A 25900-nucleotide genomic window follows, 5' to 3' on the forward strand; every position below is an offset into this window, starting at 1 on the left:
ACGAAATACCCCTTTTGAATGGCACATACGACTTTTAGAGATGAATCTCAACATTTTTATTATTATTATTATTTTTGAGATGGAGTTTCGCTCTTGTTACCCAGGCTGGAGTGCGGTGGTGAGATCTCGGCCCACTGCAACCTCTGACTCTCTGGTTCAAGCAGTTATCCTTTCTCAACCTACAGAGTACCTGCGATTACAGGCAGGCGCCACCACACCCAGCTGATTTTTGAATTTTTGGTAGACACGGGGTTTCACCATGTTGGCCTGGATGGGCTCCATCTCCTGACCTCAGGCGATCTCGCACCCGGGCTAAAAAGCTTTTTATTTAAATCGGAGTTTTTATTCTTTCAGCTGTCAGTGGAAGGAGCAGTTACGTGGGGTGAAGTAGATGCAAGCCGTGACGTTAGGAGTGTGGGCTGAGGTCCCCGCCCAGCCACTTGCTACTGGATGACCTCGGGCTGGTGACTGGGCCCCCGAGCCTCAGTGCGGCAGAGCTGGTGATGGAATAGAAACAGGGTGCAGGGCACCCTGGGCAACATAGCTAGACCCCATCTCTACGAAAAAGAAAACATTAGCCCAAGAGTTCAAGGCTGCAGTGAGCTGGGATCGTGCACAGCATTCCAGTCTGGGCAACAGAGCAAGCCCTTGTCTCTTTTAAAAAAGTATGAAAGAAAAGAAAGGAAGGAAGGATCATAGTGTCCCGCGAGGTTGCCCGGCCCGCAGACCCTGGCAGCAGAGGGCGCCCCCGCAGCGCTACCCGCGAGACCCCGCCCCGAACCCCGCCCGTATCCTGCCCCGGCCGCGCCTGGAGGCGGAGCCGCCCGCGGAGCTAAAGGGGCGAAGGCAGGCCGGAGGGGTCCCCGCGCCGCCGCCATGGAGCAGTCCCGCGCCGCCGCCCGCCTGCAGATCGTGCTGGGCCACCTCGGCCGCCCCTCGGCCCGGGCCATCGAATCCTTTGCGCTGCGCTGGGCTCGGGCTGGATTTGGCGCCGGCGCCTGCGTGCTGGCCCCGGCCGGGGTGGAGGGAAGCCACCGGGGCGCACGCATCCCGGCCCCGGGGCCTCCTCAACGCCTGGTCGCCGCTTGGGTCCGGGCTCCGGGAAGAGCTGGGAGGAGGCTGCGTCCCAGGAGGACACGCGCGGCCGCCGTGGGCTCGGGGCTGGTGCCGCGTCGCGCTGCCCTCCGGGATTCCTGGGGGCCTCCGCTCCTCGCTTTGTGGAGACCGAGCGGTGGGAAGGTCGTTTCCGCCGCCTGAGACCTTGTGGGCTCGGCCGCGCGTGACCCTCGCCGCTGCCGGGACACCCCGCGATGTGCAGGCTCCCGGTGCACCGGCGCGCAGGGCTGCCGGGAAGGAGCCGGGGCAGGCGGGACAGGGCCCTAGGGGCAGGAGCTGGCGGCCTCCCGGGTGGCGTTCCGTTACCTCTCTCCTGGACTGCTGCCTTGTCACCGAGTTATATAAAAACACTATTAAGGGTTCGGCGCGGGGGCACGAGCCACGCCTGTAGTCCCGGCGCTTCGTCAGGCCAAGGCCAGGAGTTCGAGGTTACAGTGAGTCGTGGCGGCCAGTGCACTCCAAAAGAGAGAGAGAAACAGAGAAGCAAAGGGTTCCATGTTGACTGATGAGAGTGACATTCCAAAAGGAACGCATTAAACTAAAGAAACAAGGCGATCCTGTCAACAATCTGCAGTTACTGGATAGAAAAGCTCTTTAAAAGGCATTTCTAGGGTTTTGCTTTTTTTGGTTTTTGTGTTTGGTTTTTTTTTGAAATAGGATCTCACTCTGTCACCCAGGTTGGAGTGCAGTGGTGGTGCGATGTCGGCTCACTCCTGGGCTCAAGCGATCCTCCCATCTCAGCCTCCCAAGGAGCTGGGACTGCAGGGTGGCTCCACGACTCCTGGCTCATTGCTATTATTATTTTTTTGTTTTTTGAGACGGAGTCTTGCTCTGTCTCCAGGCTCACTGCAATCTCTGCTCACTGCAACCTCCGCCTCCCCTGCCTCAGCCTCCTGAGTGTAATTTGTTTTATTTATTTACTTATTTATTGTCTGAGATGGAGTCTCTCCCTGTCGCCCAGGCTGGAGTGCGGTGTCGCAACTGGCTCACTGCAACTTCCACCTCCCAGGTTCAAGCAGTTCTACTGTCTTAGCCTCCTGAGTAGCTGGGTCTACAGACATCGCCACCACCCTGACTAATGTTTTTATTTTTAGGAGAGACGGGGTTTCACTATGTTGGTCAGGCTGGTCTCAAACTCCTGACCTCGGGTGATCCACCCACCTCGGCCTCCCCAAATGCTGGTATTACAAGCATGAGCTACCGCGCCTGACCTAATTTGTATTTTTAGTTAGAGACAGGGTTTCACCATTTTGGCCACGCTGGTCTCCAACTCTTGAGCGCAAGTGATCCACTCACCGGGGCCTCCGAAACTGCTGGGATTACAGGCGTGAGCCACCGCGCCTGGCCTTCTGCATTTTACTTTACTAACCTTAATTCACATCCTAGGTAGGTCATCCCACTTCAGGGACTATTTCCTCTGCCAGTTTCCATCCTCAACAATTCCAGTAAGTAGGTTGAATTTTAATTTTGAAATATGTATGTAAAAGCTTCTTGAGTGGTAATGAAGATATACTATATAATATGTTGCCTGCTTAGAGTTTTATTTTTTAATTTATTTTTATTTTTAATTTTATTATTATTATTATTTGAGATGGAGTTTCGCTCTTGTTTCCCAGGTGGGAGTGCAATGGCACGATCTCTGCTCATCACAACCTCTGCCTCCCATGTTCAAGCAATTCTTCGCCTCAGCCTCCTTAAAAGCTGGGATTACAGGCATGGGCCACCATGCCTGGCTAATTTTGTGTTTTTAGTAGAGAAGGGGTTTCTCCATGTTGGTCAGACTGGTCTCAAACTCCCAATCTCAGGTGATCCACCTGTCTCGGCCTCCCAAAGTGCTGGGATTACAGGTGTGAGCCACCATGCCCGGCCCTAGAATTTTATTATATAAATCCTCTGTTTCCAGGACTCATTCTAATTAGTACAGTTGTGGAAAATTCTGAAGACTGATTTTCTATATGTATTTTAAGAAGGAAAAATACCAGAAAATACATAATCCAACATCTATTTATTTATTTATTTGTTTTAGAGATGGGCCCTTCCTATGTTGCCCAGGCTGGTCAAGAACTCCTAGGCTAAAAGAGATCCTCCTACCTTGGCTGCCCAAGGTGCTGGGATTACAGGTGTGAGCCATAACGCCCAGCCATATAATCTGACTTTTAAAAATTCAGTTATTATATATCACATTTAAATTAACTTGTGGCTGGGTGCTGTGGCTCATGCCTATAATCCCAGCACTTTGGGAGGCCAAGCCAGGCAGATCACCTGAGGTCAGGAGTTCAAGACTAGCCTGGTCAACATCGGAAAACCCCATTTCTACAAAAATACAAAAAGTAGCTGGGCGAGGTGGTGTGCGCCTGTAATCTCAGCTACTCAGGAGGCAGAAGTGGAAGAATCACTTGAACCTGGGAGGTCAAGGTTGCGGTGAGCTGAGATCATGCCACTTTACTCCAGCCTAGGTGACAGAGCCAGACTCCATCTCAAAAGAAAAAAATTAGCTTATAATTTGGTTATATGGACATATTAGCTAGCATATTTGGCTTTTCTTAAATCATCTTTAAAGGATGATTTAAAGGGGAGATCTTGACTTTCCTAGATATTCTCATATAGCCATAATTATAATCTTAAGGAGTAGGTTGGGTGATTTGAGTTTATGAGTATGCTGTACATTTATTTGGATTTTGTTACTTCACTTCTTGGAGTGAATCAACTGGACAGTTAAAAATATAAAATTTAGCCGGGCGCGGTGGCTCAAGCCTGTAATCCCAGCACTTTGGGAGGCCGAGGCGGGTGGATCACGTGGTCGAGAGATCGAGACCATCCTGGTCAACATGTGAAACCCCGTCTCTACTAAAAATACAAAAAAACTAGCTGGGCATGGTGGCGCGTGCCTGTAATCCCATCTACTCAGGAGGCTGAGGCAGGAGAATTGCCTGAGCCCAGGAGGCGGAGGTTGCAGTGAGCCGAGATCGCGCCATTGCACTCCAGCCTGGGTAACAAGAGCGAAACTCCGTCTCAAAAATAAATAAATATATATATAATTTATTGAATTTGTCTCCCATGTGAAAAATCATATGTATTCATTACAGAAACATCAGAGAAATAGAAGGAATTTTTAAAAAATCATTCTTTTTTTTTTTTTTTTTTTTTTTTTTGAGATGGAGTTTCGCTCTTGTTACCCAGGCTGGAGTGCAATGGCGCGATCTCGGCTCACCGCAACCTCCGCCTCCTGGGCTCAGGCAATTCTCCTGCCTCAGCCTCCTGAGTAGCTGGGACTACAGGCACGAGCCACCATGCCCAGCTAATTTTTTGCACTTTTAGTAGAGACGGGGTTTCACCATGTTGACCAGGATGGTCTCGATCTCTCGACCTCGTGATCCACCCGCCTCGGCCTCCCAAAGTGCTGGGATTACAGGCTTGAGCCACCGCGCCCGGCTAAAAAATCATTCTTAATTCCCTCACTGAAGGCATTCACTGTTAAAAATTGCTTTGGTGTCTTTCTTTGCACCCTTTTTTTTCATATCTTTTCATGTCTTGGTTTTATATCATTGTAAAAAATTTTTTATTATGATAAGCATTGTCTATGCTATTATATGGTCTTAATTTTTAACGTCTGAGTCATATTCCACTGAGTGAACATAACGTCAGTAGTTAATTTTTCTTCTATTAATGCACTATTTTTGGTGACTATAGTTAATGTTTTGAACGTAAGGCTTCAGTTTTCAAATTATTTCCTTGGTCTTAGAAATGCTGGATTGGGCTGGGCAGGGTGGTTCACACCTGTAATCCCAGCTCTTTGGGAGGCTGAGGCAGCTGGATCACTTCAGGTCAGGAGTTTGAGCAGAAGTTTGAGACCACCCTGGCCAAAATGGTGAGACTCCGTCTCTACTAAAAATACCAAAAAATTAGCCAGACATGGTGGTGGGTGCCTGTAATCCCAACTACTTGGGAGGCTGATACAGGAGAATCCCTTGAACTCGGGAGGTGGAGGTTGCAGTGAGCCGAGACTATGCATTGCACTCCAGCCTGGGCAACAAAAGCGAAACTCCATCTCAAACAAAAAAAAAAAAAGAAAGAAAGAAATGCTGGATTGAAGAGCATGAACATATCTTAGGTTTTATTTTTTGTTTTGTTTTTTTTTTTTGTTTTTGAGATGGAGTCTCACTCTGTCTCAAACTGGTCTCAAACTCCTGACCTCAGGCTGGTCTCAAACTCCTGACCTCAGGTGATCTACCGCCTCAGCCTCCCATAGTCCTCAGATTATAGGCGTGAGCCACCACACCTGGCCTCAGGTTGTTTATACATATTTTTAGGCTGTAATTTAAAATTTTTTTTTTTTTTTTGAGACGGAGTTTCGCTCTTTGTTACCCAGCCTGTGCAATGGCACGATCTCGGCTCACCGCACCTCCGCCTCCTGGGTTCAGGCAATTCTCCTGCCTCAGCCTCCTGAGTAGCTGGGATTACAGGCACACGCCACCATGCCCAGCTAATCTTTTGTATTTTTAGTAGAGACGGGGTTTCACCATGTTGACCAGGATGGTCTCGATCTCTTGACCTTGTGATCCACCCGCCTCAGCCTCCCAAAGTGCTGGGATTACAGGCTTGAGCCACCGCGCCCGGCCCCCCAAAAAAATTTTTTTTTGAGACAGGGTGTCACTCTGTCACCCAAGCTGGAGTGCAATGGCACATCCAGTATTTCTTGTTGAGACAGAGTTTCATCCTGTTTCCTGGGCTGGTCTTGAACTCCTGACCTCAAGTGATCTGCTTGCCTCGGCCTTCCAAAGTGCTGGGATTACAGGTGTGAGCCATTGTGCACAGCCTGTAATTTAAAAATTTAACTTATTTGGGGATTCTTTTTCTCCTTTAGGTATAGTCTGGATAATAATGTTCTCACCCTGGAACAGAGAAAATTCTATGAAGAAAATGGGTATCTTGTAATTAAAAATCTGGTATCTGATGCTGATATTCAACGCTTTCGGTACAGTAACACTATTTGTTATTTTACAAAAGTATGTATTGTGTGCATGTAATGAGAATATATGGTGGATTCATTCCTGCATGTACAGATTTTTTTTTTTTTTTTTTTTTTTTTTTGAGACGGAGTTTCGCTCTTGTTACCCAGGCTGGAGTGCAATGGCACGATCTCGGCTCACCGCAACCTCCGCCCCCTGGGTTCAGGCAATTCTCCTGCCTCAGCCTCCTGAGTAGCTGGGAATACAGGCAAACGCCACCATGCCCAGCTAATTTTTTGTATTTTTAGTAGAGACGGGGTTTCACCATGTTGACCAGGATGGTCTTGATCTCTCGACCTCGTGATCCACCCGCCTTGGCCTCCCAAAGTGCTGGGATTACAGGCTTGAGCCACCGCGCCCGGCCCAGATTTTTTAAATTATTTGGTTTGTTGGGAAATACTTAAAGGCATGGGCTCAGGTGCCAGACTGGCTTTTTAAATTTTTTATAGAGAAAGGGTCTTGCTCTGTTGCATAGGCCAGAGTGCAGTGGTGTGATCATAACTCACTGCAGCCTCGAATTCCTGGGCTCAAGCAATCCTCCTGCCTTAGCCTCCTGACTAGCTGGGACCACAGGTGTGTACCACCACACTTGGCTAATTTTTAATTTGTTTTTAGAGATGGGGGTCTCACTATGCTGCCCAGGCTGGTCTTGAACTCCTGGCCTCACCCTCCTGAGTTGCTGGGATTACAGTTGGGAGCCACCACACCCGGGCTTCAGTGTCAGCTCTACAGACAGACACTTAATATCTTGTGTCCTGGGGCAGTTTACTCAACATCCCATGCCTCCGTTTTCTCATCTGTAAAATGGGGATAGTAATAGTACTTGCCAGGCATGGTGGTTCACACCTGTAATCCCAGCAGTTTGGGAGACTGAGGCGGGTGAATCGTTTGAGGTCAGGGGTTCAAGACCAGCCTGGCCAACATAGTGAAATACCATCTCTACCAAAAATTTAAAAAAAAAAAAACAATTAGCCAGGAGTGGTGGCAGGTGCCTGTAATCCCAGCTACTGGGAGGCTGAGGCAGGAGAATTGCTTGAACCTGGGAGGCCGAGTTTATGGTGAGTCCAGATCACACCACTGCACTCCAGTCTGGGCAACTGAGCAAGACTCCATCTCAAAATAATAATAATAATAATAATAGTACTTATGTCCTACTATTGTTAGGACTAAGTAAGGTGAAATATACAGAAAGCACTTTGAATAGAGCCCATGGTAAGTGCTACAGAAGTGTTTGCTGCCGGGCGCGGTGGCTCAAGCCTGTAATCCCAGCACTTTGGGAGGCCGAGGCGGGTGGATCACGAGGTCAAGAGATCGAGACCATCCTGGCCAACATGGTGAAACCCCGTCTCTACTAAAAATACAAAAAATTAGCTGGGCATGGTGGCGCGTGCCTGTAATCCCAGCTACTCAGGAGGCTGAGGCAGGAGAATTGCCTGAACCCGGGAGGCGGAGGTTGCGGTGAGCCGAGATCGCGCCATTGCACTCCAGCCTGGGTAACAAGAGTGAAACTCCGTCTCAAAAAAAAAAAAAAAAAAAAAAAGCGTTTGCTATTATTATTACAATGTAACCAAATCATAACAACATTTCCCTACTGGTATGCTAAGCTAAGGAATGATTTAATTCTGGTAGTGGATTCTAGCCTGACAGTTTCTCCTCACTTTCACTGGAATTATTCTCCCTCCAGCTGGAGGTCAACATAGTGCAGAGACACCACCCCTCAAGTCTGCAAACCTTTCCGCAGAGGAGGGCCGGGCAGGTGCTTCAAGCCAGTGGTGATTACATCATTTGCAAATTTAATTTTCTAGGAATGAGTTTGAAAAAATCTGCAGAAAGGAGGTAAAACCATTAGGATTAACAGTAATGAGAGACGTGGCCATTTTGAAATCCGAATATCCTCATGGTGAGAAGATGATCGCGAAGGTCCAGGATTTCCAGGACGATCAGGAGCTCTTCAGATACTGCACTCTCCCCGAGGTCAGAGACCACCCTTGCTTTGCTTCCGCTTCATTGCCAGTGTGTACGCCTGCCTGTAAAACCCGCTGATCTGGCCCAGCGCAGTGGCTCACACATGTAATCCCAGCACCCTGGGAGGCCTAGGCAGGTGGATCACTTGAGCCTAGGAACTATTACTCTTCGAGCTGGATGTGGAAAGGAGCTGGATCGAGTAAATTCAGCAGATTTTATTTTATTTTATTTTGTTTTCTGGAGATGGGATCTCACTCTGTTGCCCACACTGGAGTGCAGTGGTGCGATCTTGGCTCACTACAACCTCTGCCTCCTGGATTCAAATGATTCTCCTGCCTCAGCCTCCCAAGTAGCTGGGTTTACAGGCATCCACCACCACACCTGGCTAATTTTTGTATTTTATTTATTTATTTTTTTATTTATTTTTATTATTATTATTTTTTGAGACAGAGTTTCACTCTTGCTTCCCAGGCTGGAGTGCAATGGCGCGATCTCGGCTCACCGCAACCTCCGCCTCCTGGGTTCAGGCAATTCTCCTGCCTCAGCCTCCTGAGTAGCTGGGATTACAGGCACGCACCACCATGCCCAGCTATTTTTTTTGTATTTTTAGTAGAGACGGGTTTTCACCATGTTGACCAGGATGGTCTCGATCTCTTGACCTCGTGATCTACCTGCCTCAGCCTCCCAAAGTGCTGGGATTACAGGCTTGAGCCACCACGCCCGGCAATTTTTGTATTTTTTAGTGGATCCAGGGTTTCACCATGTTGGTTAGGCTGGTCTTGAACCTCAGGTGATCCACCCTTCTTGGCCTTCCAAAGTGCTAGGATTACAGGCATGAGCCACCATGCCCAGCCAATTTCCTATGTTTCTAAAGTGTGGGATCAGTATCTAGTGGTTCATGCCCAAGAGATATAAATTATTTTAATAGCTAGATATTTATTCTTAAATGTATTGGAAACAACTCAACAGTGTACCACACTCATGATTTCAGGAATGTTGTTAATTAGGACAAGATGAAATTAAAAGGCCAGGCACAGTGGACCTTTGGGAGGCTGAAGGTGGAAAATCACTTGAGGCCAGGAGTTCAAGACCAGCCTGGGCAACGTAATGAGACCACTGTCTCTATTTTTAAAAAAGAAGACAAAATAAAAGGATTAAGTAGAAGAAGTAAGCTAACTGAGGATAGGGAAATCATTGGCTAAATAACAGTACAAAGTATGCCAGAAGTTGTGAGGCTGGCTCTTAAAGGGTTGGGATTTAGGAAATCCCAGCCTAGAGGAATGCCAGAAAATACCAGGCTTTATAAAAAGCAGGGGCCGGGCGCGGTGGCTCAAGCCTGTAATCCCAGCACTTTGGGAGGCTGAGGCGGGTGGATCACAAGGTCAAGAGATCGAGACCATCCTGGTCAACATGGTGAAACCCCGTCTCTACTAAAAATACAAAAAAAGTAGCTGGGCATGGTGACACATGCCTGTAATCCCAGCTACTCAGGAGGCTGAGGCAGGAGAATTGCCTGAACCCAGGAGGTGCAGATTGCGGTGAGCCGAGATTGTGCCATTGCACTCCAGCCTGGGTAACAAGAGCGAAACTCCGTCTCAAAAAAAAAAAAAAAAAAAAAAAAGCAGATAGATGCCTGATTCCTAGGCTTTTGATAACCTTTCAAGGGCTTCAGACTCAAATTGTCAAAATTCCTTATACCCAAGAGCTCAAATAGTGAGGAAGCAGTAGAGAGTGGCTCATTTTTAGAGTCGTTTTTTTTTTTTTTTTGCAGAATCAGAATTTTAATATCGTGGTTTTCTTTTCTTTTTTTTTTTTTTGAGACAGAGTCTCACTCTTGTCGCCCAGGCTGGAGCGCAATGGTGTGATCCCAGCTCATTGCAACCTCCATCTGCCTCCTGGGTTCAAGTGATTCTCCTTCTTCTGCTTCTCAAGTAGTTGGGATTCCAGGCACCCAACACCATGCCTGGCTAATTTTTGTATTTTTAGTAGAGACGGAATTTCATCATGTTGGTCAGGCTGGTCTCGAACTCCTGACCTCAAGTGATCCGCCTGTCTCAGCCTCCCAGAGTGCTGGGATTACAGGTGTGAGCCACCGTGCCCGGCCTCGTGTTAAGCCCATTCTGCTTTTCCCCGCTTCATTGCTGGGTTCTGTGCGTGAGGTAGCAGCAGCCCAGCTCCCAGGCCCCATGAGCAGACCAGCTCTCCCTGTATTATGAAGAAAAGGCCAGCCGGGTGCGGTGGCTCAAGCCTGTAATCCCAGCACTTTGGGAGGCCGAGGCGGGTGGATCACAAGGTCAAGAGATCGAGACCATCCTGGTCAACAAGGTGAAACCCCGTCTCTACTAAAAATACAAAAAATTAGCTGGGCATGGTAGGTCGTTCCTGTAATCCCAGCTACTCAGGAGGCTGAGGCAGGAGAATTGCCTGAACCCAGGAGGTGGAGGTTGCGGTGAGCCGAGATCGCGCCATTGCACTCCAGCCTGGGTAACAAGAGTGAAACTCCGTCCCAAAAAAAAAAAAAAAAAAAAAAAAAGAAAAGGCCAGCATGGGAACACAATGTCACGTGCTCCTGTGTTGGCCTTTTCTTCATCATACGGTGTCCCTCGGCCACTCTGCTGGGTTAACGTCTTTCATCTAAGCCCTGGGACCTGCTTTGCTTATTCACTCTTGCTTCCCCATTTCCTGTCACCGCTTGGTTCCCAGATCTCAGTCATGAATTGTCAGGTGCCACGTGTTCCCAATTGCCAAGTGTCCCGCACACCGCTGTTCTGCTTTCTTCCAGGCTACTCATGACAGCTGTGAATCGTGTGGGCTGTCTATGGCTCTTTGTATGCAGGGGCTCCAGCGAGTAAAGAGGAAACTGCCCTCCCACTGAGCTTGGGTTGACAAGAAAACTATATTGATGTGTTGTCAAAAGTCCTATCTTTCTTGTAGAAAAAAAAAAAATGGTTTCATTCTCATCTAGGTCAGAAAAAGCCCATTTAATTCCATGTTACAGATTCAGAATGATTTCCCATGGCTGGGTTCATCATGCCTTGTCTGCGGTGATGTGAAATCTCACTTGGTTCTTTTTTTTTTTTTTTTTTTTTTTTTGAGACGGAGTTTCGCTCTTGTTACCCAGGCTGGAGTGCAATGGCGCGATCTCGGCTCACCGCAACCTCCGCCTCCTGGGTTCAGGCAATTCTCCTGCCTCAGCCTCCTGAGTAGCTGGGATTACAGGCCCGCGCCACCATGCCCAGCTAGTTTTTTGTATTTTTAGTAGAGACGGGGTTTCACCATGTTGACCAGGATGGTCTCGATCTCTTGACCTCTTGATCCACCCACCTTGGCCTCCCAAAGTGCTGGGATTACAGGCTTGAGCCACCGCATCCGGCCGGTACCACTTGGTTCTTAAACTATTGCCTTCGTGGTTCTTGTGTGGATAGCTACTGTTCTTTGTACCAGTTGCCAATACTTCGGATTTCCCAGGAGGTTTGTTTTCGTTTTTTTGTTTTCTTAGATTCTGAAGTATGTGGAGTGCTTCACTGGACCTAATATTATGGCCATGCACACGATGTTGATCAACAAACCTCCAGACGCTGGTAATTGTAAGGGGGAGGCAAGGAAATAATGGTTTCATTAAAATGTGTATGGTTGGCTGGGTGCAGTGACTCATGCCTGTAATTTCAGCATTTTAGGAGACTGAGAGAGGAAGATCTCTGAGGCCAGGAGTTTGAGAGTGGCCTGGGCAAAGTCAGACTCTGTCTCTAAAAATAAAACTTAAAAATATCCAGGCATGGCGGTGCACACTTGTAGTCCCTGCTACTTGGGAGGCTGAGGTGGGAGGATCACTTGAGCCCGGGAGTTGAAGGCTGCAGTGAGCTATGATAGCATGCACTCTAGCCTGGGTGACAGAGTGAGACCCCATCTCTAAAAAATAAATAAAATACAACCAAACAAAATAATAAGATAAAATAGTTGAAGTCTAATCCTATGTATAACTATCAAACTTTGGATGAGTAAGTCTTAAAATAACTTACGCTATAACAGTGAAATGTGATAATGATTTCAGACACTAACTCTAGAACTGTTGCTGAATTTTCAGATGACTGGCTCCCCGAAAATGCAGTTTAACAGACATAACTGTTCATGTATCAGAGGTTTCTGACGTTTGATATCGCTAAGCTTGATCAGCTCTTCTTAGCTGTGATAGTGTGAATTCTTGCATTCCTGATAGGAGGATGTTGTTATTACTAATACAATTAAAATTGTAACTATGAGTCACAAACTATAGTTGTCTTTTTTTTTTTTTTTTTTTTTTTTTTTATAGGGGGGCATGGAGTCTTGCTCTGTTGTCCAGGCTGGAGTACAGTGGTGAGATCTCTGCTTACTGCCACCTCTACCTCCCAGGTTCAAAGGATTCTCCTGCCTCAGCCTTCCAAGTAGCTGGGATCACAGGCATGTGCCACCATGCCTGGCTGATTTTTGTATTTTTCGTAGAGATGGGGTTTTGCCATGTTGGCCAGGCTGATCCTCCTGACCTCAGGTGATCCACCCACCTTGGCCTCCCAAAGTGCTGGGATTATAGGTGTAAGTCACCGCACCCACCCTATAGTTGTCTTTAAAATGTCTTGTGCTTGCTAAAATGTAGATTCTAAGACCTCATTGGCAGAGAGACTGATTGAGAAATATAACCCAGGTTTCTGTATTTCAATAACCTTCCCCAAGCTAGGCATAGGTGCGCACCTGTGGACACAGCTACTCAGGAGGCTAGTGGGGAGGATCATTCGAGCCCAGGAGTTCAAGTTCAGAGATTCTAGTATAGACCACTCATACTACACTGAGAAATTCCTCTATGCCTGCAGTATAAATCAGCCATGAGAGACTCCCCTATCCTTTCCACCTTTTCTTCCTTCTGATCACCGGGAGAGGTTTATGTGATAGAAGGCAGCTTAGCATTACCAGGTCTCTCCCTCCCTGAAGAGATCAGCTGATCAGGAGCCAGGCTCAGTGAGCAAACCAGGGGAAAATGTCCATGTGGTCAAGGGCACTCCGACTGGACACTGGGCACGGAATGACTATTGTTCTGGGGGGTGAGGACCTCTTAGAGAACTTTTATTGATTTATTTTTGTGATGGAGTCTTGCTCTGTTGCCCAGGCTGGAGTGCAGTGGCTCCATTTCGGCTCACTGCAACCTACACCTCCGAGGTTCAAGGGCTTCTCCTGCCTCAGCCTCCTGAGTAGCTGAGATTACAAGTGCTAGCCACCACACTCAGATTTATTTTCTTTTTTCTTTTTTTTTTTTTGAGACGGAGTTTCGCTCTTGTTACCCAGGCTGGAGTGCAATGGCGCGATCTCGGCTCACCGCAACCTCCGCCTCCCGGGTTCAGGCAATTCTCCTGCCTCAGCCTCCTGAGTACCTGGGATTACAGGCACGCGCCACCATGCCCAGCTAATGTTTTGTATTTTTAGTAGAGACGGGGTTTCACCATGTTGACCAGGATGGTCTCGATCTCTTGACCTCGTGATCCACCCGCCTCGGCCTCCCAAAGTGCTGGGATTACAGGCTTGAGTCACCACGCCCGTCTTTTTTTTTTGTATTTTTAATAGAGACAGTATTTAATTGTGTTGGTCAGCGTGGTCTTGAACTCCTTACCTCAGATGATCCACCCACCTCAGCCTCCCAAAGTGCTGGGATTAAAGGCATGAACCACTGCACCCGGCTTTTTCTTTTCTTTTTTTTTTTTGAGACAGGGTCTCACTCTGTTACCCAGGCTGGAAGGCAGTGGTGCAATCACAGCTCACTGCAGCTCGACCTCCAGGCTCAGTTGATCCTCCCCTCCCACCTCAGCCTCCCAAGTAGCTGCAACTACAGGTGCATGCCACCGTGCTCAGCTAATTTTTAGTTTTTTTCTGTAGAAACGAGGTCTCACTATGTTTCCTGGGCTGGTCTTGAACTCCTGGACTCAAGCAATACATCCACTTCAGTTACAGGCGTGAGCCACTGCGCCTGGCCTCGAGCATCCTTTAATAGCAGGTTTTCTTTCAGGTAAGAAGACGTCCCGCCATCCCCTGCACCAGGACCTGCACTATTTCCCCTTCAGGCCCAGCAATCTCATCGTTTGCGCCTGGACGGCGATGGAGCCCATCGACCGGAACAACGGCTGTCTGGTTGTGCTCCCAGGCACCCACAGGGGCTCCCTGAAGCCCCACGATTACCCTAAGTGGGAGGTAGGTCTGCCTGTGGCTGAGTCTTGATCTGTCTCCTTTGCAGCTTCTGTTTCACATCAGTATCCAAAAAGGGCTTACAAATGAGATGGCATTTCGTTCCTTTTTTTTTTTTTTTTTTTTTTTTTTGAGGTGGAGTTTCGCTCTTGTTACCTAGGCTGGAGTGCAATGGCGCGATCTCGGCTCACTGCAACCTCCGCCTCCTGGGTTCAGGCAATTCTCCTGCCTCAGCCTCCTGAGTAGCTCGGATTACAGGCATGTGCCACCATGCCCAGCTAATTTTTTGTATTTTTAGTAGAGACGGGGTTTCACCATATTGACCAGGATGGTCTCGATCTCTTGACCTCGTGATCCACCCGCCTCGGCCTCCCAAAGTGCTGGGATTACAGGCGTGAACCACCGCGCTCCGCCAGCATTTCGTTTCTGAACAAAACATTGCACTAAGTGGCGCGTGCCTGTAATCCCAGCTACTCAGGAGGCTGAGGCAGGAGAATTGCTTGAACCCAGGAGGCGGAGGTTGCGGTAAGCCGAGATCGCACCATTGCACTCCAGCCTGGGTAACAAGAGCAACACTCTGTCTCAAAAAAAAAAAAAAAAAAAGATTTGCAGTGAAGATCAGAGAAAGTTCAAGGATGCCAGAGAAGACATTCATTACAACTATTTTTTTGAACACTTTTTTTTTTTTTTTTTGAGACAGGGTCTTGCTCAACTTACTGCAACCTCCACCTCCTGGGTTCAAGCAATCCTCCCGCCTCAGTCTCCCTAGTAGCTGGGACTATAGGTGTGCACCACCACGCCCGACTAATTTTTGTATTTTTAGTGGAGATGGGGTTTCTCTATGTTGGCCAGGCTGGTCTCAAACTCTTGACCGCAAGTGATCCATTGACTTGGCCTCCCAAAGTGTTGAGAGTAAAGGAATGAGCCACTGTACCGGGACTCAACACGTGTTTGAAAGCCAGCCAAGATGGGGAGCTTGGGTTGGTGCTGTATCGTCTAGAAGACTGTAAAGCTAGCTGCTGGGCCGGGCGCGGTGGCTCACGCCTGTAATCCCAGCACTTTGCGAGGCCGAGGCAGGTGGATCACGAGGTCAAGAGATCGAGACCATCCTGGTCAACGTGGTGAAACCCCGTCTCTACTAAAAATACAAAAAAATTAGCTGGGCATGGTGGCGCGTGCCTATAATCCTAGCTACTCAGGAGGCTGAGACAGGAGAATTGCCTGAACCCAGGAGGCGGAGGTTGCGGTGAGCCAAGATCGCACCATTGCACTGCAGCCTGGGTAACAAGAGCAAAACTCCGTGTCAAAAAAAAAAAAAAGCTAGCTGCAGAGCTAAGACATAAACACGTCAACCCCAGATGTGTGTGGTAGGCACCAAGTTAGTCTTACTCACTAACTAATGGCCCTCAGAGTAAGGAAGGAGAGATTGTCTCCTTGTAAATGCAGAGACCAGCAAAGGATCTGGGGAGGCTGGTGTTTGACCTGAGCCTTGCAGGACAGGGTAGAATGTCCCATAGGGAAGAGTCTATATGGGAAGGCACAAGGTCAAGGGCAAGCCTGAACCTGATCAAAGAACGGGAAGGACCCAGGGAGCTCGAATTCTAGATGGGCTGGGGCTGGGGGCATGTTTTGGGGAGTAGCAGAGGAGGTGAGCACAAAAGGGTACATTAGGACCAGATTAGAAAAGGCTGTTATACTAACAAGTCTGAAGTTTATCTGGGGGGAGAATAGGAACTTTTGAGTTTGAACTCTTTAGGAAGATCAAAGAGCTTTTAGTTAAAAAAAAAAAAAAAGAAAAGAAAAAGGTTTTATTGAGATATAATTGTCATGTAAATTGTGTTTTTGCGTGTATCATTTGATCATTTTTCACACACACACACCTGTGAATCATCACCACAGTCAGAATACTCCATCTTTCCCTTCCCTGCTCCAGGCAACCACTGAGTTGCTTTCTGTTACTACAGATTAGTTTGCATTTTTCTTTTCTTTCTCTCTTTCTTTCTTTCGTTTTGTTTTGTTTTGGGATAAAGTTTCGCTTGCCCAGGCTGGAGTGCAATGGTGCGATCTCGGCTCACTGCAAACTCCGCCTCCCGGGTTTAAGCGATTCTCCTGCCTCAGCCTCCAGAGTAGCTGGGATTACAGGCATGTGCCACCACACCCGGCTAATTTTGTATTTTTAGTAGAGACGGGGTTTCTCCATGTTGATCAGGCTGCTCCCGAACTCCCGGCCTCGTAATCTGCCCGCCTCTGCCTCCCAAAGTGCTGGGATTGCAGTACAGGTTTGAGCCACGGCGCCCCACCTAGTTTGCGTTTTCTAAAGTGTCACAGACATGGAATCACATAGTATAGATTTTTTTGTTGCAGTCTGGCTTCTTTCACTCCGTGTGGCAGTTGTGAGGTTCACCGATGCTGCTGTGGATGATGCAGCTCTCGCCCTCGCATTGCTGAGTAGAATTCCATTGCATGGCTGCACCGTGGTTTGCTCATCCATTCAGCTGTTGATGTATGAAACTATTCAATGCATTTCAGCTCATGTGAAGGGATCAGATCAGCTCTTCAAGGATGATAATGTCATGGTCTGGTGCAGGACACATTGGAGGTACAGGAATCTAGAATCTAGAAGCAAAGAAACCAGAGAGATGACTAGTAACATGTTAGGTCTAAGGTAAAAAGATCCTGTGGGACCCAGGATGGGACCCCAAGGTGGGAGGATCCCTTGAGCCCAGGAGTTCAAGACCAGCCTGGGGAACACAGTGAGGTCCCATCTCTAAAAATAATAATAATTGACTGGGTGTGGTGGTGTATGTGTGTAGTCCCAGCTATTCAGGAGGCTGAGGCAGGGGGATCACTTGAGCCCAGGAGTTCGAGGCTGCAGTGAGCTATGCTGGTGCCATTGCACTCCAGCCTGGATGACAGAGCAAGTTCTTGTATCAAAAGAAAAAGAATGCCAGGTGTGGTGGCTCACTCCTGTAATTCCAGCACTTTGGGAGGCTGAGGCGGGTGGATTATCTGAGGTTGGGAGTTCAAGACCAGCCTGAGGCCGGGCGCGGTGGCTCAAGCCTGTAATCCCAGCACTTTGGGAGGCCGAGGCGGGTGGATCACGAGGTCAAGAGATCGAGACCATCCTGGTCAACATGGTGAAACCCCGTCTCTCCTAAAAATACAAAAAAATTAACTGGGCATGGTGACACATGCCTGTAATCCCAGCTACTCGGGAGGCTGAGGCAGGAGAATTGCCTGAACCCAGGAGGCGGAGGTTGCGGTGAGCCGAGATCGTGCCTTGCACTCCAGCCTGGGTAACAAGAGCGAAACTCCGTCTCAAAAAAAAAAAAAAAAAAAGACCAGCCTGACCAACATGGATAAACCTCGTCTCTACTAAAAATACAAAAATTAAGCCGGGCGCGGTGGCTCAAGCCTGTAATCCCAGCACTTTGGGAGGCTGAGGCGGGTGGATCACGAGGTCAGGAGATCGAGACCATCCTGGTCAACACGGTGAAACCCCGTCTCTACTAAAAATACAAAAAATTAGCTGGGCATAGTGGCGCGTGCCTGTAATCCCAGCTACTCAGGAGGCTGAGGCAGGAGAATTGCCTGAACCCAGGAGGCGGAGGTCGCGGTGAGCCGAGATCGCGCCATTGCACTCCAGCCTGGGTAACAAGAACGAAACTCCATCTCAAAAAAAAAAAAAAAACAAAAACAAAAACAAAAATTAGCCGAATGTGGTGGCACATGCCTGTAATCCCAGCTACTAGGGAGGCTGAGGCAGGAGAATCGCTTGAACCTAGGAGCCAGAGGTTACAGTGAGCCAAGATTGTGCCACTGCACTCCAGCCTGGGCTACAAGAGTGAAACTCCATCTAAAAAAAAAAAAGAAAGAAAAAAGAAAACATCTTAGAATCCCATGATGTTGTGAATGGAATGAACCCCCATTGTTAAAGCAGGGAGAATGAGGTGTGATTCAGTAGGAAGTAAAAACCATAGTTTTAAGAACTCTTGTCTCTGTTGGACACAGTGACTCACGCCTATAATCCCAGCACTTTGGAAGGCTCAGGTGGCTGGATCACTTGAGGTAAAGAGTTTGAGACCAGCCTGGCCAACATGGTGAAACTCTGTTTCTGCTAAAAATACTAAAATTAACTAGGCATGGTGGCGTGCTCCTGTAGTCCCAGCTACTTGGGAGGCTGAGGTAGGAGAATCACTTGAACCTGGGAAGTGAAGGTTGCAGTGAGCTGAGATTGCACAGGTACACTCCAGCCTGGCTGACAGAGCAAGACTCCATCTCAATAATAATAATAATAATGAAAGAATGTCTCAGATTTCTGGCACTGACAATTAGTGTCAAATGAAAATATATGAGTGTCTGGATCATGATATAAAACCACTTCATGTGAAACTCATCAGTGAAGCTAAGGTTTAGGTAAAGTTTGGTGCAAGCAGCTGCAGTGGGCTTTGGCTGACGGAAGGTCAAAGGAACGGTTTGCAGGGCTTCCGCTGCTCGCAGAGTCTCAGATACCCTGCTCAGATGCAGAGTGGGAGGTGTGACTAGCTTAGTGTGGGCCACGCCTTCACCCTGGCCAGGAGAGCAGGGCTCTGGGTCAGAGTCTCAGCACTGTCTAAGAGGGATGTAGTCATTCCCAAAAGGAACTGGGGATGCTAAGAAGAGGAATGGGCTGCTTCCCTCACCCTGACTCAAGGTGCTTCTCATGTCAATTTCTTTAATAAAGACATAACCCCACTACCTAAAGCAGTAACTAATTTGGGAAATAGTTACAAACACACACAGTGTTTTAATTTCCTATTCTTTCATTATTCTGGATGTGACATAAGTGCTTTTGAGCCCAAAAAGTTGAGCATTTTCTTCCCCCTATTTTGGGAAAATAGTTAACTTTCCAGAGACACTCCTGAATAAGAAATGAGAGATCCTAGCCGGGCGTGGTGGCTCAAGCCTGTAATCCCAGCACTTTGGGAGGCCGAGGCGGGTGGATCACGAGGTCAAGAGATCGAGACCATCCTGGTCAAGATGGTGAAACCCCGTCTCTACTAAAAATACAAAAAATTAGCTGGGCATGGTGGTGCGTGCCTGTAATCCCAGCTACTCAGGAGGCTGAGGCAGGAGAATTGCCTGAACCCAGGAGGCGGAGGTTGCAGTGAGCCGAGATCGTGCCATTGCACTCCAGCCTGGGTAACAAGAGCGAAACTCCGTCTCAAAAAAAAAAAAAAAAAAAAAGAAATGAGAGATCCTTTTAAAGGTCTAGGTGAGGAGGAGAACACTTACAGATTCAGGATAGAAATGCCTAGAAGATAGCTGCATTGACCACGAAAGGCAAAGCTAAGCTAGATCTTCATGTACAATGCAGTCATGAAGGGCAGGGGGAAAGTCCACATCGTTCATTTGCTCCAAAAAAATCAGTGACTTTAGTATCAACATGTGACTTCGTTTATTATTACTATTATTTTTTGAGACAGGGCTTTGCTCTGTTGTCCAGGCTGAAGGGCAGTGGCATTATCTCTGCCACGTCCCCCTCCTGGCTCAATCGATCCTCCCACCTCAGCCTCCTGAGTAGCTGAGACCACAGGCTCACACCACCATGCCCAGCTAACTTTTGCAGTTTTTGTAGAGATGCGGTTTTGCCATGTTGCCCAGGCTGATATTGAATTCCTAAGCATGTGCGATTCTCCCAACTTGGCCTCCCAATGTGCTGAGATTACAGACATGAGCCACCATGCCTGGCCAACATGTGACTCTTAAAAACCAGGTATCTGAGAGGCTTTTATATACTAAAAAAAATAAGCATTTAATTTAGACATTTAAATTAGACATTTCTTTCTCTTGGGAGAAAGATATGCTTTCTTTCCCTGATGTTTGCTTTCCCTGATGAACAATTGACACTGTTTTCAATTATGGAATTCCCTCAAACATAGACTTGGCTTGCTTCTTATTCTAGGGGGGAGTTAACAAAATGTTCCACGGGATCCAGGACTATGAGGAAAATACTGCCCGGGTGCACCTGGTGATGGAGAAGGGAGACACCGTTTTCTTCCATCCTTTGCTCATCCATGGATCTGGTCGGAACAAAACGCAGGGGTTCCGGAAGGTAAGCATTCACATTGCTGCACCTGCTGCAGAGCATGGGTCAGAAACAAAAATTGTATTTCATTTATTTAATTCAAATTAATTAAATAAAATATTAATTTAATTACATTAACATGTTAAAGATTTGTGGCTTTTGGTCGGGTGCAGTCACTCACGCCTGTAATCCCAGCACTCTGGGAAGCTGAGGTGGGCAGATCACCAGCTGAGGAGTTTGAGACCAGCCTGACCACATGGTGAAACCCTGTCTCTACTAAAAACACAAAAATTAGCCAGATGTGGTGGTGCATGCCTGTAGTCCCAGCTACTCAGGAGGCTGAGGCAGGGGAATCGCTTGAACCCGGGAGGTGGAGGTTACCGTGAGCCGAGATTGTGCCACTGCACTCCAGCCTGGATGACAGATTGAGACTTTGTCTCAAAAAACAAACAAACAAAAAGGCAAAGCGGAGTCTCCTTCTGTCGCCAGGCTAGAGTGCAGTGGCAGGATCTCATCTCACTGCAACCTCCACCTCCTGGGTGGAATTGCAGGCATGCGCTACCATGCCCCACTAATTTTTTGTATTTTAGTAGTGATGAGGTTTCACCATGGCCAGGATGGTCTCGATCTCCTGACGTTGTGGTCCACCTGCCTCGGCCTCTCAAAGTGCTGGGATTACAGGCGTGAGCCACTGCGCCTGGCCATTTGTGGCTTTTAACCAACCTGAACTTTAGTCCAGTTTATTTACCAGGAAATAGATTTGCTTACCTTGGGCTTTTGTGTTATCAGTAAGAAGCCATGTGACCTCATGATCATGATCAGTATTGACCCAACCTTGTCAATATTGATCTTTTTTTTTTTTTTTTTTTTTTTGAGACGGAGTTTCGCTCTTGTTACCCAGGCTGGAGTGCAATGGCGCGATCTCGGCTCACCGCAACCTCTGCCTCCTGGGTTCAGGCAATTCTCTTGCCTCAGCCTCCTGAGTAGCTGGGATTACAGGCACACGCCACCATGCCCAGCTAATTTTTTGTATTTTTAGTAGAGACGGGGTTTCACCATGTTGACCAGGATGGTTTCGATCTCTTGACCTCATGATCCACCCGCCTCAGCCTCCCAAAGTGCTGGGATTACAGGCTTGAGCCACCGAGCCCGGCGTCAATATTGATCTTAAAATCTAGGATCACTTGGGCCCTAGAGTTCTAGACCAGCCTGGGCAACATGACGAAACTCCACTATTTAAAAAAAAAAAAAAAATCACTGTTGTCTCCTCAGGCCATGGGTTAGGGGCCAAGTTTCATCTTCCATTCATTCATATTTCCATCAGCCTCATCAGGATCAGGATTAGGTTGGGACAAGTTGGGACACTCTCCCCAGGGGTAAAATTTAAGGGGATGCCAAAAAAACCTCAGCAATCAGCTGGGCACAGTGGCTCACACCTCTAATCCCAGCACTTTGGGATGCCGAGGTGGGTGGATCACCTGAGGTCAGGAGTTCAAGACCAGCCTGACCAGCATGGAGAAACCCCGCCTTTACTAAAAAGACAAAATTGGTCCGTGGGGGTGGTGGCACATGCCTGTATTCCCAGCTATTCGGGAGACTGAGGCAGGAGACTTGCTTGAACCTGGGAGGCAGAGGTTGCAATGAGCCAAGATCACCCGATTGTACAAGAGTGAAACTCTGTCTCAAAAACAAGAGTGAAACTCTGTCTCAAAAACAAACGAACAAACCCCTCAGCAATCAAGTTTACTAATATTTTAATGCAAAATTTTAAAAAATGAAAATTAATGCAAAATACCCAGTGTATCGGCTGTGTACGATGCCAAAAGTTTAAATAAAAGCCACTATCAGACCCCACACTAGCACAACCTTCAGAGCTGTGCAAGAAGGCAGGTGCAGGTACAGTAACGCAAATCGTGTTGTGAGTTTTAATATATTGACTTGGCAATCTTTTTGTTTTTGAGATGGAACCTTGCTCTTTCGCCCAGGCTAGAGTGCAGTGGTGCAATCTCAGCTCACTGCAACCTCAGCCTCTAGGGTTTAAGCAATTCTTCTGCCTCAGCCTAAGTAGCTGAGACTATAGGCGCATGCCACCACACCCGGCTGATTTTTTAATTTTTTGGTAGAGACAGGGTTTCCCCATCTTGGCCAGTCTGGTCTCAAACTTCTGGCCTCAAGTGACCCTCTCGCCTCAGCCTCCCAAAGTGCTAAGATGATATATTTGAGCCACCTCACCTGGCCCAATGTTTTTTAATGCCTTTATTTTTAAATGTTTACGATTTATTTATGTATTTATTTGAGAAAGCGTCTTGCTCTTTTGCCCAGGCTGGAGTGCAGTGGTGCAATCGTAGCTCACTGCAGCTTGGAACTCCTAGGCTCAAACCATCCTCCTGCCTCGGCCTCTTGAGTAGCTGGAGCTACAGGCATGCACCACCACACCTGGCTAATTTTATTTTTTTATTTTTTGTACAGATATGGTCATGCTATGTTGTCCAGGCTGGTCTTGAACTCTTGGCCTCAAGTGATCCTCCTGCCTTGGACTCCCAGAGTACTGGAATTATAGGCATGAGCCACCATGCCTGGGCTTAATGACTTTAATGTTCTGGAAAAATATTGCTGTAACTACATAAAGATAAAGATACAGGGGTGCACATGTTCCCCTTCGCTTTGGACTCTGTTACAATACTGTAGGGCACCAGGGCTTACAGAGGCAATGGAGTCTGTGACTCCACTCCCTAGAAAGTTGTTGTTTGGGGCAAAATAGAAAGTCCTTCTGACAAGTGTGATCACCTTAAGATCATTAACTTGGCCGGGTGCAGTGGCTCAAGCCTGTAATCCCAGCACTTTGGGAGGCCAAGGCGGGTGGATCACGAGGTCAGGAGATCGAGACCATCCTGGTCAACAAGGTGAAACCCCGTCTCTACTAAAAATAAAAAAAATTAGCTGGGCGTGGTGGCGCGTGCCTGTAATCCCAGCTACTCAGGAGGCTGAGGCAGGAGAATTGCCTGAGCCCAGGAGGCGGAGGTTGCGGTGAGCCGAGATCGCGCCATTGCACTCCAGCCTGGGTAACAAGAGCAAAACTCCGCCTCAAAAAAAAAAAAAAAAAGATCATTAACTTGTGACAAAAAAAGGTAAGTTTTAATGATTGCTTCGAAGCTTAGCTCTGTTTCTAACTTTTTCTAAAATGGGAAGAACCAAGTAATTTCATCCTTACCCTCAGAAGGAAACAAGAGGGATAATATATGTCAGTGGTATTGGCCTTTAAATGTCCTTTGGATTTGAGAGAAGGTGGTCTGCATTATTTTCTTTCTGAAGGTATTTTTGGTTCTTTTCATAATCTATTGCTACTGAAATAACAGTCCATCCCAAATTGGACCAGTAACTAACTTTTGAGATGAACTGCCATTGAATACGGTCCTTTTAAAGACTTTGGGATATCCATTCATTAGGAAAATCAAAGGCTAAAAAAAAAACTAAAGACCTCTTGCTGACATAATTCCACTCCCTCTCCCATAGATCCCTTTCGACAATAAACGTCATGTCTGCTTAACAATCTTTTGAAATTTCTCAATTAACTTTTAGCTGGAAACAAAAAGAGGCTTCGCTGCAAAGAGAGTGACGCAGGACACAGTGGACCTGACTTTCCATTTAGAAATCAGATACAGCGTGAACTAATTGACTTTCGTTTGTTTTTTTTTTTCTTTTTTTTTTTTTTTTTGAGACCGAATTTCACTCATTACCCAGGCTAGAGTGCAATGGCGCGATCTCGGCTCACCGCAACCTCCGCCTCCTGGGTTCAGGCAATTCTCCTGCCTCAGCCTCCTGAGTAGCTGGGATTACAGGCACGCGCCACCACGCCCAGCTAATGTTTTTGTATTTTTAGTAGAGACAGGGTTTCACCATGTTGACCAGGATGGTCTCGATCTCTTGACCTCGTGATCCACCCGCCTCTGCCTCCCAAAGTGCTGGGATTACAGGCTTGAGCCACCGCGCCCGGCCATGAACTAACTGACTTTCTAAAAGAAAGACTCTCTGCTTGGTTGTTCGTATTCATGGGATGTTTTTCTCCAACATCCATTTGTTCGCTTTGCACAGGCAATTTCCTGCCATTTCGCCAGTGCTGATTGCCATTACATCAATGTGAAGGGCACCAGTCAAGAAAACATTGAGAAGGAAATTGCAGGATTAGCAAATAAACTCTATGGACTTGATAATACCGTGGACTTGAAGGTATGTTTGTCTATAATAGCAAGGTAAAACTCTCAGGTTCTTCTTTTCTTCAGATGCTTTATAATTCTCATACCTAATTTACTTGAAAGTATAGAGTACTTGGGTTTAGAGTTTATTTTAGGGACGTTGCTGAGCCCCCACCAAAAATGATGATGGAATTTCCATTTACACTCGTGCTTCTGTGCTGGAGACTTGAGAACTTCCAGCTGCTTTTTTATGTCTTTGGGCTGTTTAAAGGTATGCAGGCAAAGGTGTGCAGGCCATCCTGTTTCACATAGGACAGTGAAGGGAAAAAAAAATACAGATTTAGATGAGAGAAAATGAAAGAAAAAAATACTGCCTTCTGGCTGGGCATGGTGGCTCACGCCTGTAATCCCAAAACTTTGGGAAGTCAGTGCAGGAGAATCGCTTGAGCCCAGGAATTAGAGACCAGCCTGAGAAACGTAGTGAGACTCCACCTCTACTAAAAAAAGAAATAAAAATACACCGGGCGCAGTGGCTCCTACCTATAATCCCAACACTTTGGGAGGCTTAGCGGGGTGGATCACCTGAGGTCAGGAGTTCAAGACCAGCCTGGCCAACATAGTGAAACCCTGTCTCTCCTAAAAATACAAAAATTAGCCGGGCATGGTGGCACACACCTGTAATTCCAGCTACTGAGGAGGCTGAGGCACCAGAATTGCTTGAACCTGGGAGTTGGATGTTACAATGAGCCAAGATTGTGCCACAGCCCTCCAGCCTGGGCAATGGAGTGAGACTGTGTCTCAAAAAAAATTTTTTTAATAGTTGATTAAGTAGATTAATTTGAGTTATTTTGTTCCCTAATCATTTGCAGGGATTATTTTCCCTATTTAACCTTTCATAGAGGCTAGAAATTGACTTTGTCTTATGGTGAAATTGAAGGTAAATTGAAGGCAGACTGAAGTGTTCCATAGACTCACTGTTTGGTATTATTTCCAGGATATTTGGATGTTTCGAGCCCGACTCGTGAAAGGAGAAAGAACCAATCTTTGAAATAGCCCTCTGCTATAATTCTTTTAATGGAAAACCAAAACCAAGCAAAGTGTCTAAGGAAAATGTTTTCTTAATGAGTTAATGTAACCTTTTCAATCACTTGTTAAAATCAGAAAACATGTGTCAGGTACTAAGTGCATAGAGTTAGTTTTGCTCTACAATGGTGTTGCTTTAATGGAAATAAAAACAGCAAAAGTGAAAACACACACACACACACAAAGCACAGTAAAAGTGAAATACCTCTGTTTTAGGGAAAATTAATTTAGGGTTGCATCCATTAAAGGTGATTGGTGTATAA

At 47.1% G+C, this 25900-nt stretch overlaps 1 protein-coding gene across 1 annotated transcript; it reads left to right on the forward strand.

The window, feature by feature from the left end:
- The first annotated feature begins 807 nt into the window (after positions 1-807).
- PHYH (phytanoyl-CoA 2-hydroxylase) lies at positions 808-25900 on the forward strand. The gene is made up of 9 exons (XM_039478784.2): positions 808-951; positions 2503-2561; positions 5981-6091; positions 7931-8099; positions 11590-11671; positions 14119-14300; positions 20239-20388; positions 24454-24588; positions 25549-25900. Exons 1-9 carry the CDS (start codon positions 877-879, stop codon positions 25600-25602), a joined length of 1017 nt encoding a protein of 338 aa, XP_039334718.1. The 5' UTR covers positions 808-876; the 3' UTR covers positions 25603-25900.

Source organism: Saimiri boliviensis, chromosome 8, assembly GCF_048565385.1.
Source record: "Saimiri boliviensis isolate mSaiBol1 chromosome 8, mSaiBol1.pri, whole genome shotgun sequence".
NCBI lineage: Eukaryota > Metazoa > Chordata > Mammalia > Primates > Cebidae > Saimiri > Saimiri boliviensis.